This window comes from Blennius ocellaris (genome assembly GCF_963422515.1).
Source record: "Blennius ocellaris genome assembly, chromosome: 15".
NCBI lineage: Eukaryota > Metazoa > Chordata > Actinopteri > Blenniiformes > Blenniidae > Blennius > Blennius ocellaris.
Genome location: NC_137664.1, coordinates 12,363,465 through 12,380,990, shown reverse-complemented (window position 1 = coordinate 12,380,990; position 17,526 = coordinate 12,363,465). Strand labels below are relative to the sequence as shown.

The following is a 17,526-nucleotide window of genomic DNA, read 5'->3' as shown; positions in this document are numbered from 1 at the left end:
TGACAGTTGCCGTTACTTTGGTCATTTTTTTGGGAGCTGCTCAAAGAAACCACATTTCCTGCTGACTCATTCGCTGTTTCATTCTCCAGCACATCAATCTGGTAATGATCTCTCACCATGATTTTGGGAGGCACAAAGTCGTCCCCCTCACAGGCCAGCCTCTCCATCTCTCTTTCCTCCTCCCAGTCCACATTGTCATCCAGGCCTCCCTCTTCCAGAGTGCTGCAGGAAGTCTGCAGGTCTCCACCTAGAAGAGATCAGAAGACACAGGTGAGGGAACAGGGCGAGATAATGAGGCTGTCAGTGGTGGTGGGAGTCACGTTGTGAGTTCAGAAAGACGACACAGGAAAAGAGGAACTTTGGAGTGAAGGAGAGACGTGGCCAAGTAGTGAAGCTCAGTCAGTGTGTAGGAGAGGAGGAAGGATGGTTAAAGGTGTCAGCGCAGGAGGAAGATGACAGATGGAACAGCGAGAAGCAGAGTCAGATGACTGATATCCAGTGTGGCAGCGGGTTTGAAGAGATTAGAGAAAAATGTAAGGTTTCGTCCATAATGATCTGATGCACGTGTTTACTGATGCTGTCTGCAGCCCTCTGATGTCTGAGTGGTATGATGGAGTTTCATTCCTTCCATTATTCATGTGACGGGATCTTTATGGTATTTTGATCATCTATTGCAACTTATACAATTGCAACGTTAGGGAATTCCAAGATTTACTGTCCTAAACTATACGTGCTGTAAGTCCTTGTGATGATCTCTACAGACCAGACATGCACTGGCATGGCTGCTCTTTGTGGGCCTCCAGCAAATTTCCAAAAGTTAAGACATTTTTGATTTCACAGGTCATTAGAAGGATAATATTTTTATTTGTCATTATGATTATAATTATTAATCAAATATTTTATAAAAGTAGTATCCATAATTTCCATTGATTGCAGTACTCTCACAGTTTGGCCCTCCAGTAGTGAAGTGGAAATCTCAAAATGATCTAATTTGCCCATCGTAGCTCTTGACTGTGGAGTGATTCTCCAGGCAAGTTCACGTTTCAATTCTATCAAAATGTGACACCCTCGTATTTGTTTTTGACTAGTTACACTCTAGATTTTCTCTATTAAAACTTTTTTATTTAAATCTCTTTTTGTTCATATATTTCCCCCCCACTTTACTCCACTTCTATAAACTTTAAAAGAAACTATAATAAATTCTTGTAGTTGTAAGTCGCAGCAATAATAGTAGGCATAATTCATCATATCAAACGTACATCCCCTGAAATGATAACTACTATCTCTGAAGCTACACATACACTTTTTAATACACGATACATATAAAACATATACATACAAGTTTCCATACATGTGACAGCTGACATGCAAGCATCACCAAACTACATATTTATTTTTTCTGTTTTCCTTTTCACTATGTTTTTGGCATGGGGAGGAACATCTAAGATAGAATTCTAGGTTGTTGATAATAAACGTTTTTATATTTGTATTTTTAGGTTGTATATTGCACAGCTTAAAACAAATATTCATGGAGACGGACAGTCCAACATTTCCTGTGTGGTTGTTACATACATTAGTTCAGTTCTCTTTTCTACTATAATCTTAATCCAGCCACACACTAAAAGCTGCACGCCTAAACAGAATGAGCATGCCCTTAACTGTGAATGAATTATATGAAGAGACCTCATCAGTTATTATTCATCTGTCATCATCACAAAAACTCCCAGGTCATCCTGAATGTCAACTGTATTGTTACTATATTAACTTTATGTTAAAACAGATATAAAGGCGTATAGTGTTTTTAAAAGAGGAACTGAGGAAGAGTGAGAAGGAGAAAAAGATGAACAAAAATAAATTTTTAATGACTGAAAGGGACATCCATGGGTTGAATAACAAAGAAGAATGCCTTTCTCCCTTAAGAGAGGAAGAATGAGGCATCAAGCACCATTAGACAAACAATTCATTTATCTTTTGTCACATCGTGAAACACTGAAACACTGATGAGGATGGAGAGAAGAAAAAAAAAAGTCACACATCCACGCAGACAAACAGCATGCAAACAGTGTGTGTCGATTCGTATACTTGAAAGCCTCACGGACACACGGAGACACGCACACCCTCGCATCAACATCTGCAGCGGCTGACACACTTGGACGGGGACGCACACTCCAGTTTGGAGGACATACTCGGAAAGAGACGGGGTCACACAGTTGAAGAAAGACCCACGGTCATAAGGAGACAGACGGACAGGGTCAGAGTCAACGGCAGAGACAGTCAGTTTGTACGTGTGATCGTGTGCGATTTGTCCGTGTGTTAGTTTGCCTCGATCTGCCAAAACCAGGAAGTGAGCTCAAAACCTGTGACGACAAAATGTCACATCGGCGTTTGATTGAAAACAATCTACTGCACAGACTGCAAATTTATTCATAGATTCCAAGTCCTGTGGAGGACGTGGACCAAATGTGTTGAAAAGTGGCTTTACATTTTCAAGCTACAGAGTTCATACTGACATATTAATAATAATTTAAAAGAAGATCCCATGGCAATCCTTACAAATAATATTTGACTGGTGAGGAAATTTCAGAAACTGTTTTTCAAATATGATGATCTTTAGAAATCTAGCATTTTCTAATTACACTTTTTTTTTTTTTTTTTTTACTTTTCAGAAGTTAGTCTTCATTGATCTAAAAAAAAAAAATGCAGTCATTTAAATGTGTACTGGAAATTAAAAGCAACCACCTCCTGTGCACTCTTACTTTCAATGTGTCTCTTCCTGCAGCCTTAATATTGTGCACAAAGCAGTATTGCAGTATTGTTTCAGTGTCTGTGTGGGACAGTCAAATGAGTGATTCATTAATTTAGTCATGACTCATGTAAGTTCAATGATTTGTAATAAAATGCTCTCCAATCTAAATGTAAGAGCTTCGTGAGAGAGGCCGACGAATAAGATCATGAAAACATCAGGAAGCAGAAACACAGCTGAGACATAATGACATATGATGCAGACAGATCTCAGAAAGGTAAGCTCGCCCTTAGTTAAAGCTACTAATGCATCAAAAGTATTATAGATTCAGGACAAAACTAATACTACTCTGATCATGGTGCTGTCTGAGTTAGTTTAAGTATTAATTAATTGACAGGAGTTTAATAGAATCGTAACAAAGCTGCTCCTCGATGGAGAAGAAACCTTTAAATAGCGTCAATGTTAATAACTAACTGGAGAGAAAGTGTTGCTTTTTCACATTCAACAAATGTACCAAGCTTAATTTAACTTCAGTAACTCCGTCACATTGATTAGTTCATGATTACTGACGGCGAAATGTTAATTTATAACATATAATTCAATCAAAAGTTTAAGATTTGTGCAATTAAATTTATTGTCTGTAGACTAAGTTTAGAACGAATCAGAAATCTCTTTTGTAATAAAGTTACTTGATATGTTCTTTTACACCGTATCGTATTGTAACGTTTACGACAAAGCATCAGTATCTATTTAGTACCAAAGTGCACAAATGTTAATAAAAATTGACAAAACCAAACGGAATTTGATGCCAGATTTCTAATTTTACTCATCTTTACCTTGTTTGCCAATCACCCATTTGACAGAGGCAGCCTTCATGGTGTCTATGGTCGCTCGCTATCCTGCAGGCACGTTTAGCGTAGCACACGAGGTGCACTCTAAAAATAGCAATACTCAGCACAAAGATTTCAAATTGATTTTGCTGTGTTTAAGAAATAAAATGTTAAACAATCTAAAAAAAACAAAAACAAGTTGCCCTTTATATACGGTAGCTTGAAACAGCTGAATGTCAAAATGCTGAACCCAACCTTATGGTAGTTATAGTCAATACAATTGTGTTAAAATGATCAATGCCACAACAGCAATATACTAATAATTCTGTCATATGACACATTTTAAAGGTTGCTCCTGTTTTCAGATGGGAATCATGTCAGACGAACAATCATTTAGCATCATTGCACCCTCACCCAGCGTCGACCCAAGCTCGTATATCAACATGTTGATTGTCAGAGTATTTTTGCTGCCGACAAATGCTGCTGAGTGGATTTTACCTTCTTATGAGCCACCTGTGTTTAAAAATTAATTACTGACAAAAGTACTGAACGAGTACAAAGCCGGCGTGAGCTGCAATCAATCTGCCAGTCACAGTGTGAGGGCACCAGGGGACACGTGGGTAATTTATCACGGCAACCACGAAACATGGGCCGACATGTGTTTTCACTGCAGCCCTTTTGTCAGACTCTAAACATCATTGTAAAAAAAGCCACGTTTGTATGAGGTTGTCACAGTGATAAGATAATTATATAACTAAAACATCCAGGTTATGTTAGCTGAAGTTGTTGAGAGCATGTTTGAAGGCAAGGGAGGAAACTAAAATGCACTTATTGTGGGTGGGATATGTGTCCCTTGTGTATATTTGCAAAAAAAAGGGTGTTTCAGATCCCTTCATGACAGTTTATCATATCCTGAAAATTAACACTTGTCCTAAGTAGATGCTGTGCCTGACTTTTCTATCAATTTTCCAAATGTATATTTACAACAATTTTCATTGAAAATGTAGACTAAAGAAGCAACAACCTTTAATCAATACTCAGGTAGATTAATGGTATTTGAATAGAAAATTACGTCATTTACTTGTTGAGTCATATTTATAATAGTCCTTTTCATATGGATTTAAATTTCCATTCTTAGCATGTTTTAAGAGTCCCGAGGAAGTGTTTGTTCACCTCCAATTTCTGAACATGATTCTATTTTTAATACAACGCTGGACCTCCCTTGATTCGGTTATGTATTTTTTGCAGCTACAGGAAGTTCACCTGGCATCACCAGTGTCCTTTCAACTTATTATATAACCTTTTAACAGCCACATGACCATATGTGGTAACTCCCTCACATCTTCCCATTTTAATAAAAAGTTCATATTTATCAAACACATGATTAAATAGTTACACTATGCACACTATATACTTTTAGTGTAGAATGAGGAGGATATTATCAAATGTATAAGATATTTATGAAAAAAAAAAAGACAAGTGATTTATGTCAATCTTCATAATCACACAAACACTGTAGAGTATATCTCACAATAAATGTAATCATTGAAATTTAGCACACAATAAGATACTCTAACTCGTGCATGGTTTTAAAATAGATGTTATTTTGGCCAGTTTTACACTTTAAAACCATTTTCGATGATATTTTTAAGTGAGTAAAATAACATTTTTACTTACTTTCATTGGCACTCATAGATTCCTCTTTAACAAGCTAATTTCTTTAGTGTTCTGCCAGCTTACGCTCCACTAGCCTGGTTTTTGCCTCACAAACAGACGTTTGCAGAAATGATTTGTGTTCTAATTTCTGATCACCTCTCTTTTTCGTGCAATCTGCGGCTTCGTGTCGGCGCCTGTGGACGCGTGCGTGTGACGTTCTGTTGGTGTGCATGCACATGTGTGAGTCCGTGTTAACTCACTGTCTCTGGGCTCATTGGGAGCGTCAGTCTTGACAGGGGTGGGATCGCTCCAGGAACGGCTGAAACTCTTCGATCTACGCTCAGCGAACGCTAGGGCAGGCGGGGAGAGATCGTCACGCACGCACATACGCACACACGCACATCACGGGCAGGCCTTACGAGCGGGCCGCTTCCTCGACACGCTCACCACCCCAAAACACACGATAGTGCAAAGGCGGAAAGGCGGATGCAGCGAGTGCACGGTGATAGTGTGCTCACGATCACCATCCCTCCTCAACACGAACGCACAAGCTGCCAAACGGACACACAAACGGGAGACGGACAATCCACCTGCTGCTCGTCCTTGTTCGTGGACTCAGACAGACGACTTCTTTCACAGATTTACTGAGCTGCTCAAAGACAAGATCACCTCTGCCTTCAACAGTAATCACTGAGCTCTCGGAATATTTTAAGACTACTTGAAAGCGTTTGACATAGTTAATCAACAGTGTCCCTCAAGGCGCAGTATTTTTGGGGGGGGGCTGTGCTTTTGAGGCTGACAGATCCTTGCTCATGTTGTGCTCATTTTGCTTGTTCTTTTTGAGTGGATGTTTCTTTTTCATTTACAATTGAAAAGGGTCAACCTTTTTGTTTTTAATGTTTTCTCACTCACACCTGAAAAGACATATTTGTGATGTAGACTTTGAAAGGTTTCCCTTGATGAATAACTTTTATCCTCTTTTCAAAGTTTTGTTCTGTTTTGTGGTCTAATGATGTGAAATGCTTCGCTCTTTGAGAAAGTTTTTGTTTTCTACCACCCCCCCCCACCCCCCCCACCCCTCCCCCCAAGGCCAGCAGGAACCTAATTAAGATTTTATTCATTTATATTATTAGTCACAAACTTTGTGACCATGAAGAGAAATTCACCATGAGGAGATCAATTCACTCCAAGTTATGAAGGAAAGTGAGAGGAGATTATTCGGGGAATAAATTAGCTCCGGTAGAACAATTTCTTCCTCGCAGCAGGATGTCTGAGGTGTAGAATAAGTTTAATGCTACTGTCACCAGCAGCAAGATTTGGGGCAATAAAGTAGCTCTACAGTGCAGAAAAATCTGCTGATGTGCAACATTGTGAGAGTTGATGTCACACTTGGGCTTTAATTGGTTTCAGGCTTGTTAAGATTAAGACAAAACCTACTTTTACTTGGAGCTGCCTGCATGTTGAGCCAATGGGATCATCGTGTTGAAGGAAGACAAACTAACAATCAGGCCAATCTGATCATTCTCATGCGAAATGTGTTTCGAGATGTTTGTTTATTAATATGCATATGTGTTGATCACTAACTTTTGGTGAAACTGAAGAGAAGAAGGAATATGTGATGTGGACTTCACATGAGGTCACACAGTGTTTGTGGTCATCTGAACCAACACTGCAAGTCTTACCAGTAAAACACAAGATAAGTGTTAACATGGTGCACCATGAAATGAAGCGTTCACGGCTGAGGATTGTAGTAGTCCCTCTTTATGGCAACAAATCACTGTTTTCAGTGAAGTGTTCTTTAGGACAAAAAAAAAAAAAAGTTAATCCTGTCTTATGTGCTTTATTTCATTAATTGTCACATGATAAAGTGTAGGATCAAGTCGTGAGAGGCTTCAGTGCTCTTGTATGAAGTGAGAGTTTGTTTGGATCACAATGGTGAATTCCCAGTGAATTAGAACTCAGTGTGTTGTTGAGTAAAATATTGTTGCCTTCTTTAAGGTGATTACTCAGTTTTTATTCAATGACATCTTTCATTAAATAAAATAAAACATATGCATTCAGTAAGAGTTTGAGTCGAGTGAGGAGCCAACTGGACATTACGTCACTAATCATGATTTTTCTTGAAACCTAACCCCATAGTTTGCTGTCTAAAAAAAACAAATAACTGTTTTGCAACATGAACATGCTGATTCTTATAACCGCCACAACAAAAATTCAAATAATAAAATCCATATTGTTGACTTTGTGCATCAGTTAAACATGTGTCGGTGTCAAGGAGGGTACATGTAGTTGAAGTATCTTCACAAAATGTTTTGTTTAAAAACATAACCCCTCATAAGTCACTTCTACCCCCTTTTCTGAAAGTAACGGCTTCAAGAAAAAACTTCACAAATCTAAATTGATTCGCACAACATAACCCCACAACCACATCCTTCTGCCACCAACAGTCACTCCCTCACTATATTTCCTCCCTTAAAAATGATGCCACGTCTTCATGTCTGCAAACCTTTCAGCCACACAAATAAACAAATAAACAAACAAACAAAAACGTTTCAAGAGACAACAGCAAAAGGCCACCTACTTCACGTCTTAGACGCTCGTCAACACACATGCACAAGGCTCACATCACCGGTTTACCAAACACGCACCGATAGATAAATGAACCTGTTCACATGAAATCCCAGTAATGCAGTTGTGCTTGGTGCCACACACATGCACACACACACACACCGGAAAGAAAACACCCAACACACTGATGATGGCGGGGTGAACGACATGACAGTCGATTTGAGCAAACATCTCAACCACACACACACACACACACACACACACACACACACACACACACACACACACACACACACACACACACACACACACACACACACACACACACACACACACACACACACACACACTTCTGACTCACTCTGCGCTTTAATCCTTCTGCTGCCCACCATCCGAAGATGCTTCCGGAAGTTCCTGTGGGTAGCAAATTCCAAGCGGAGGAGGAATAAGAGAGAAAGGACCAAAATGTAAAGAGGAGAAAGAAAGAGGAAGGGGTGGGTGGGAAATAAAGCCAGGGAAAACAAAAAGAGCAGACTTCAGTGTCAAGCTTCTGCACTTGTACAGAGGCTGTAAAAGAGATAATTAGGTAAATATATGCATTTCCCTGCCAGTGCAAGTGGACACGGAAGTGGTGTGGGAGTATTGTTTCATGTGGCAACAATGCTTCATTTCATCTTTTTTAGCGCTGCGTCATGAGACTCGGGAGACTCATTCATATAACGCCAGCCAAAAGGGAAGCCCTGCTTTTATATTTGGTACGTTTGAAATATCTGTTTGTGGATCTCCTCAGAGAAAGACGTCTGAGTTTTGGCCAGAGTTCCTTTTGACATAAAGACCGGAACAATACTGTGCGCTATAATTAAGTTTGAGACAAAGTCCAAGAGCTCCTTTCAGTTGAGGGTAAAAATAAAGTTCAGGTTGGACTATTGGGTTGGACTAGTAAAATCAGAGCACAATAACCGATGAACAACTCCAAATGTTGCAATGCAAATCAGTAAAGAAAATGTTCACATTTAATTGGCTTTCAACAAACCTAAAGTGTAATTTTCATTACAGTTTGAAGTATTGAGCCTGAGCATTAAGCACTCATCTTTACACAGGTTCCCTCTTAAATAGTTCAATAAGCTCAAATAGTTTCACTGATTGAGAAGAAATTGCTGCAATCACCAATTTGGTCGTGGTGGGCAACGTCTCCTCACATATCACAGGTTTCAGTCCATTCTTTCTCTGTGCATGGGGCTTTCCTTACTAAGTCTAAGAACATACTTCTGATATTGACTGGCCACTCTTTAATCCCTTTCGCATGTGAATGTGAACTTGTGTGTGACTAAACTGCATTCACTGCAGAACATGAATGGAACAACTTTCCCGTCCAGTTAAGCATCTCTCAGGTACGATAAACTTTTACAGATGCTTCAGATGTGACGCCGCACTATTTCCCAATTAGTCAGATAAGTTAAGTTTTTCACTCGAGGGTTGTATTTTTTTCTATTTTTGGAACAATTTTGAGAATTCAAAATCCAATCTAAATTACACGTCATTATGTATGAATTCTGCAATTTCAGTTCTCAAGTTTAATCTTAATTATATCAATCGCTTTTCCTTTTTTTAAATTGCTTTTTTTTACCCCACGATTCCTCCTTGAGAACTTTTTAATCTTTGACATCATTCTGTGAAAGGACAGCTTCTGATAAGGCAAAGTTCAAACATTACATTGAATAATCATGGAAGTGCTCATGCTAAGGTGGAATACATCATGTTTGCAGGGGTCAATTACAATTATTGAATCTGACGTGGAAATCTTATAACAAGCTCACTAAAGGTTACAGGAAAATGAAAATTATTCTTCATGAAGCCCACTGTTGATAAGTTCCTGTTGCTACGACACAGGATGTTTTCACAAACTCCCCTCGCAGTCTGAAGTTTTAGATCATAAGTTCAGACTAGCACGCTTTCACTGCAGCTTCTTACTGCAATCAGCTCCGTTCTGGGTCACAGTGCTGTGATATATGTGCTAATCTCATCAATACTGTATGACCCCCCCAATGACCAAATAAGGAATAATGCTTGCTTTCGCAAGTGATGTCTTTTCTTGACACTTTGCAGTGTTGGATCTGTTGGTATGCATCAGAGCTATAAGCCATACGTTTGACAGCTCTGCCTCTACAGTCTGTCTGATAGCGAAGCAGCATGCACTCCTCTTCGTTCCTCAAAACTAATGCATTTATCAGAAACTCGGTTGGCTTATATAATCATACTTTGTAACCGACCACATTCAAATATTAAGTTTGGGAAATACTTAGTGCAAATATTACAGTTCATTTACATGAGATATATATAAAAGATTTTTCTCAATAGCTCACCTTATTAGTTCGACCTTAAAGTAGAAGTGGCTATTTTAGTTCAACTGAAGCTGCTGAGGCAGCAGAAACCTTGAGTTTTCTTAATGCAGTCTTTGAGTGTAATAGGTGAAAAAAGTAGTTTCCTCGTGCACAGGGTTTTGCTCTAATTGTGTGAAGAAACTTATTCAGGTTAGTTCTAAAAGGCTTACTCAGTGTTAAATCCAAAGTATTCAGACGTTCCTGCTAATATAGTATACACACTCATTATCCTAGAGAAGTAGGAAGTCATTACCCACTGTCTATATATATAACAGGATTTGCATTGGGAAAAAGGCGATTATTTGGGCTATTACTGGAGATATTAGATCACTCAGCAGAATCCTGTGTATCTTTGTCGCTAATGAATTGTGAATTGGGTTAGATGACATCAAAATACAGGCCGGCCGAGGACAAAAAGTAAAAACTGTGGTGTGTTCAGTCTTATCCAAATGAACAGGGATGGTACATCTGAGGCGAACGCAGCTTTAGACCTGTCCAACAGCAGATCACACACACGTAGTAATAAAATCCACACTAATTAAGAGCTGAATAGGATAAAACTGCTGACGTAGTTTCACTATCAAAGGTTTGTTCAACATCCCATTTTTTTCCCAGTAAATTGATATTGAAATGATAAATATCTTGATTATGCGTAGGCTAAACAAATATGCATGCTGTTGTAGCCACGTTTCACCTAAAATTCACTGAACATCTTTAATAAAAAAAAGCATTGAGGTCCATGTAGTCCTTCCTGGTGACTTGCTGCCTCATGCTGACATAATGTTCTATGCAAGAGTCCCAGATAAACATCCTTTTATCTCTCTGCGCTCCTCCCATGTCGCCTCTGCACACAGTATCAGTGCACCGAGCTGCCAGGCGACACTCATTATTAATGGTCTCTGCGTGTGGTTATGAGTGAGTGGGAAGTATATTCATGTTTATCTGGTGGAGGAGAAGTGTACAAATATAGATGTCACATGAAAGAGAGAGAGAAAAAGTCTGTGATTTCTCTTTGTCCCCGGTTTACCTCCGTCGTGATGTCAGCAGGACAGAGGTAACATGAAACTATAAATGTCACTCGTAACTTTATTAACCGACAAACAGCCTCGTTAAAGACAAGCAAATATCGCATCACTAGTAATTACACATGAGCAACGCCACGCGCTTCGTGCTTTGAAGAAGAGATCTTTGTACGCTAATGCAATGAGTCAGACAGGAGTTGTCAGTCTGAATGTCCTGTACTTAAACCTGCGCTTTAACGAGATTTAGACAGAAAGAAGTGAGAGAAACTACATCCACCTCCTGCCAGTGAGAGTCTGACAGCTCCTCCCACTCCCTTCTTCGGCTCTTTATACAACTGTTTACTCATTTCAAACTAGTCTTGTTTAACATGTTATTCAGGTAAAATAATATAAAATCCCCCATTATTTTGATTATCAGCATTTGATCATTTTAGGTGTTCTTTGTACTTTTGGGAATGTTTATTTTATTGTGTATACTTTTACTCATACTTAAGGACAATTCACACCATGTAACCTGTTTCAAATACTACTTTCAAATCATCAGATAGTCTATAGGTCTCTAGTCTATAGGTACTAAGGACATCCGAAAGAAATAGTTAAGTCGACAGAGAAGATTGCGTTGATTTGCTGTGATGACCCCAGTAAACTCCAAAAACTTAGAAAAGTTATTGGAATGAAGATATTTCATACAGGTAAACTAAAACCTGGACTTCTACAAGGTTCAGCGTTATGGTGTTTACAGTATATACATGCTTCCTGTAGGGACTATTAGTGTGGATATTGTGTTGTATTTGACACCAAATAAATACAATTCAATTGAATTGACCATCTATGGACAATTCAATTCAATACACCAAAATATAACCGATACTTAGAGTGGGTTTGAAAAAAAGTACTTCGAATTGAACGGCTTACCTGCTGCTGACTATATTAAAATGAATAAATAGTAGTCATAGCATTTTGCTTAAAGAGTACTTTGTACATTCATTGGAGTATTTCTAACAGTAGTACCTTCATTTCACTTGCCGTTGAGTCTAGTGAAGCAACGTAACAGTGACAGGACTTGAGTACACATTGTTGGTACTCGTTAGTAACATTGCTGTAAAAAAGTTGGATAATTTACTTTCAAAATAAGAAAAAAAAATACATCAGAATGTTACTATTACAGAGGTAAATAGTGCAGACTGAAAACTTGAATGAAAAAGCAGAAATGTGTGATCACTTATGTAGCATTACAGTCCAGGTGAGAGTAATGATAAGTTACTTGGTTCCTTTATTTATTGAGGTTGGATTTTTCATTTTCTTGTTGTATTCTGGTTTGATGTTCTGTGTTTTGATGCAGCAAAGAAAACGATGGAGACTACAACCAAAATATATTGCCTGTGGTGATTGTGCGGTCTTATTTTGAGCAACACAATAGAGTCAGTGCTTTGTTTGTGTAAGCAAAATTACCAGAGATCCGATCTGAGTAAACAAGGTTTGGAGAGTATAATTTTGGGAAGTTTATTTAAAAAAAAACAAAAAAACAGAGTATGCAATATAAAGTAGAGGGCTGATTAAAAAGAAAAGAGACAGCACCACTTACTCAAAAGTTTCAGGGTGCATTGTTATTGGAGATCATGCAGGCTTGATTAAAGAGGAAGTGAACATCTTGAAGAGCAGAATTTTTCTTCTTCTTTGTAATAACGAAAAGGACTCCTCTTGAAATAATGAGCTGATTAACAGCAAATGCTGATTTGGCTCTTTTACTTTTCTTCCTTCACTTGCTCTGTCGAGAACTGGAGTTCATTTTACCTTCATTTGTGTTGTGTTGGATTTACAAAAAGTTCAAACCTTTCAGTCTGCCAGCACAAACACAGCAGGAGCCTCATGGAGAGAACGACACTTCACTTGTATTTTGCAGAACCCCTGCCTACTAAAGTGCCACTGTAATAAAATAATCATCTCCACGGCCTCTTCCATTCTTACAATGAGGCTTTTTATCCAGACTCGCACGTGTAGAATGAAACAATCAAATTGAAAAGACTGAGACAAATAAAAGCCCCGTAACATTCATCCAAAGACGCTTTCTGTCGTTTTCAAAGGGTTGTCTGTTGGTTACAGAAACATAAAATGATCCACGGAAGAGAAAACAATGCCTCCAGTGCCGTTTATTGTTAAACTGCAAGGTTATTCTTTTGATTTATATCTTTTGATGTATCCTCTTTCAACAGGTTTATGATGGTCAAATGCTTATCTCTGCATTGAAATAAAAGGATAGAAAAATTATATTAACATATGTTTTATCATTTGATGTTATGGGCGGGGGGGGGGGGGGGGACTATTGCTATGACATGGGTATTAGAAGAAATGTGTTTTTCCAAAGGAGGGGGAAGTTCAGAAATTCACTTTGTCCCCCCCATGTCATTTCTGCCTATGGATAATTACAGTTTTGAACAGAGTTGGTTAACTCCAATCGTTGTGAGGGCTACTAAAGTTCATCACTAACACAAAACACCAGCGCGTGACCATTTTTCTGGAAATCTACATGCCATTTCTAATTTAATACTAGAATTATAGAGTTTTGGTGTTAAATAAGCTTAAAAAAATTTTTTATGAAACACATAGCCTCTTCTTGTAACCGGTTGAAGAATAAAGAGATATAGATTTTGATAAATTGGCTGAATGCCCATGTCTGGTTTAGAAAATGTAAAAATAACCAAAAATTATCAACAAAACTTGAGGAAATAACAGTCAAATAATCATCTCAATAATGATTGACATTTACATTGCAGCAAAATCTATGGAAACCACACAAGCCATCCGTATCATTATTGAAGTATGTCTTAATACTATCAATGGTGAAACATGTTCATTCTACAAGAAGACATCACTTAAAGTTTGTTCTCCCATGTCTTTTTTTTTTTTTTCTGTTCATATCACTCAATTTGATGAAATAACGCACTCTGTTAATGACGTCGACACTGCAGATGGATGACACGGACATGTCAATGTAATTGAGATGCATCGCCTGGTGTCACAGTCTCCATCTGCCCCTTTGTGACAGAGCATCTGGGCCTGAGTGGGACGCTCTCTGAACTTGTAATCAAAGTCTTGACTCGGCGTGTTGCAGAAGCTCACTCCATAGGCTTTAGACTCTCGCTTGTGTTTGGTGACCCATTTTTAAAAGAAATAAACAATGTAATTTAAAATGCTGCAGAAACCTACAGTACCTTCTTCTGTTGGTTTAACTGCTGAAGTTTTTATGACTGCTCCTATTTGAATTATCAGCTTGAAACAGCTTATTTATGATTTAGGCTATTTTTAAACTCTGCATTTTTGGATGATTCATCAAAGAATAAAGGTCTGATTCACTTTTCATTGACGTCTGTTTGACCTGGAAATTAGGGCACGGTAAGCAGTTCCTTTTTTTTAGTGGCTTCTGAAAGCAGCTGACGTCGTCGCACCTTCAGGAGCCGCACTCTGACTCCGTGGCTTAGTCAGATTATACCGCTGTAAATAAGCAATGGCGGAGGCAAACCCAGAACTGTGTGCCAGCGGTGCTCGAGCAAAGCACAGCGCTGGCTGTGGACGGCCACTCCATACCTCTGGATGACTTGGGCAGAATCCTGCTCCCTCTCTCTCCTCTTTCTCTGCACAAATCCCCGGAAAGCCCTGCCAGGACGTGGCACAGTATTAAAGGGATGAGAGAGAGGGGCAATGCTAGCGTAGCGAGGGGCAGGGCAGTGCGGGGAGGCTGATGCCGCGGCGTTTAGCTGCAGGGTGTATTTGGCTGTGAAAAGGACACTGCTGTCGGTAGACAGCAGATAGCTCACACGACAAAGACCAGAGGGTGAAATCACATCACTCGCTGAAATCTCATTTTCTATTCTGCCCTGCGAAGAAATGTGCCAGTCTGCCTTTTGATATAATCCATCACCCAAGAGAAATACTGGTCTGGTGACCCTGTATGACATCTTGGCTTTGAAGCTTCCCTTGAAGGTAAACATTGTTTTGAGGGGGATTTTATACTTTCTCATACTTTCCCCAGAATCAGTCATGCTTGCTTGTTTTTGTATCCTCCAGTATTTTTGAGTTGTGTGGAGTTTGCAGCTTATCCTAGCCGAACATAGCTCCTGAAGGTCTGTGCGCTCAAGAAGCAGCTACACTCCAAAACTTCTCCAGTGCTGTCTATTTGATATTTCTTATTCCCAGCCTTGTGTGCATCCAACTTTCATGGGCACATTTGTTTTTTTTCTCAGCTAAAATCCTGCAAGCAAGCAAGCAAGCAAGCAATCTGCAGCAGAAACCGTTGAGTTGTTGAGGAAACCTGTGGTCCATTTACACGAGCCACTGTGGAAACTTGCTCTGACTGACAGGAAGTGATACTGCCAGGCTCACGCCGGACATTTATGTGTCAAAGTACAAACATGGTGTGAAATGCATCACTTTCAATGTGTGATTATGTCTTCAGCAGACTTAATTGTTGTTAACTAGGGGAGACATGACCCAACGGTCCTGTGAAGCCGATTTACATTTGTTGAAAGCTGAAACAAAGCTGAAAATGAAGCGTCTCCAATTCTGCTCAAGATAACGGTTTTCTGTGTTTTTATGATTCTCCTCCATAGTTACCAGCATTCTGGGTGAGGAGATGAAATTGGCTTGAAGAAATTCCCCCAAACAGCACATCCCTTTAATAACAGGGGTCATCTTTGTTGTTACTTTACTTTCTAATGGAGGAAATACCTTGAAAAGACCAAAAACAGCAATGTCTGTGTCTCTTAATATAATGGTATCTGGATTATGGCATGCAAAAGATCTTAAAAGATCAAATATATTTAAAAAAAATCAATCGATCAATCAATTAGATACAAAGTGATATTTCCCTTTCAGTGACAATTTAGAACTAAACACCAGACTTTGGGGAATTTTGACAGAAAATAAAAAACTATCAATTGCAAAAAATCCTCTCAAAATAAAATAATTTGTGTTTATTTTGTGTTAAAACCAGAGAAAATCATTCAGGGCTCTTGGAATCGATAGCGATGAAAAAGTTTAATTGTTCTCACACTAGTTCGATGCTTTAAAATTAAAAAATTTTCTTAGACTTAATATGTAGTTTGCAACTGTTGTAACAGTTACACTAATGCTTATTTTATATCTTGTTCGATTTTATTATGATCCTATGTTAAATTTTGTTATATAATATGGACTTTACTCAAAGCGTTCCTGGATTTTACATTCACCTAATTCTTTTTATCACGATTCCTTCTCAAAAATTGCGATAATGTATGCCATATCAAAGCTTTCTGTTCCAGACCACTAATTTATTGTAAAGGAACTAAAATTGAAGGCACCAAAGGTCAACAAAGAGGTCCAGTGCTGTATTTTGAATCGTATTTGGATAACAATAGAGCTCCAGTTTCTTTTTTACTGACAATGTAGAAATGGATGTTTTTACATTGCTTACATCTTACTTAGTTGGTAAAAATAAACAAACTAGAACGGAAAGTTAAAGAGACGAAATGAATGAATTATGTTCACCCAACAATAGAGCTCGATGCCACAGATTAATTTCATTATAGACCAAGGTGAAACTTTTTATTACAATCATTCATTGTTGGTTTTGTCTTTAGATAATAATCAAAACGAATGACGTCATCAACAAACTAATAAAGCCCAATTTTTGCTTTTGTCAGTAACTTGGCCAACATAACAGGGCAAACATATGAAACAGTCAATAGCAGCTCAGGTTAGTTGGGTTTAGTTATGTGCAATGTTGGAAAGGAGGGTGACATATGGCATGAAAACACCTTCAGTGTGAATAATGTTAGCAGTAATCTGATTATTTAAGGCACTTGCAAGTTAGTCTTCACGCTCAGGAACAATCTGACTGAAGGTGGTGATCTGCACACATGTTTCATAAATATAATATTTATCTTCCAGGTTCTAATGAAAATTGCTCGACACTGAAAACCGACCAACAGCAAACTTTGTGTCAAACTCCAGCTGAACAGAAGACTGTGGGCACGTCTTGGTGCTATAATTACTTGTTCCTCTTAAACCTCTCCAACACAAATTTCCTCCAAACACAACTTCAAAGTCAGCCAACACAGATTCGATCGTAATTAGGCTAACTGTGGAGCAGGATTACAGCCCGAACATGACCGTCACAAACATCTTAAATGGCCAGTCTCTGCTTGTCACCGAGTGGCAGTGGGTCGGTGTGTGTGTGCCAACCTGTCGTAGCTGCGAGCTGGATGGAAGCTGTCAGGGTTGTAGGGCAGCCAACACACACAGAGAGACACTCTTTGGACCCGGGTTTGGCACGACTTACTCAGCTGCAT

The 17,526-nt window shown here is 38.8% G+C and overlaps 1 protein-coding gene across 1 annotated transcript in view; it reads right to left on the bottom strand.

Moving 5' to 3' along the window:
- The window catches only part of nsmfa (NMDA receptor synaptonuclear signaling and neuronal migration factor a), a gene marked incomplete at both ends in the record, with an annotated part of 47,375 nt that overhangs the window by 10,410 nt on the left and 19,439 nt on the right, over nucleotides 1-17,526 (bottom strand). The window contains 4 exons of the mRNA XM_080510316.1: nucleotides 117-247; nucleotides 5,490-5,579; nucleotides 8,159-8,211; nucleotides 14,786-14,854. Coding sequence (XP_080366442.1) covers nucleotides 117-247; nucleotides 5,490-5,579; nucleotides 8,159-8,211; nucleotides 14,786-14,854 — 343 coding nt within the window. The remainder of the gene's footprint in view (nucleotides 1-116; nucleotides 248-5,489; nucleotides 5,580-8,158; nucleotides 8,212-14,785; nucleotides 14,855-17,526) is intronic.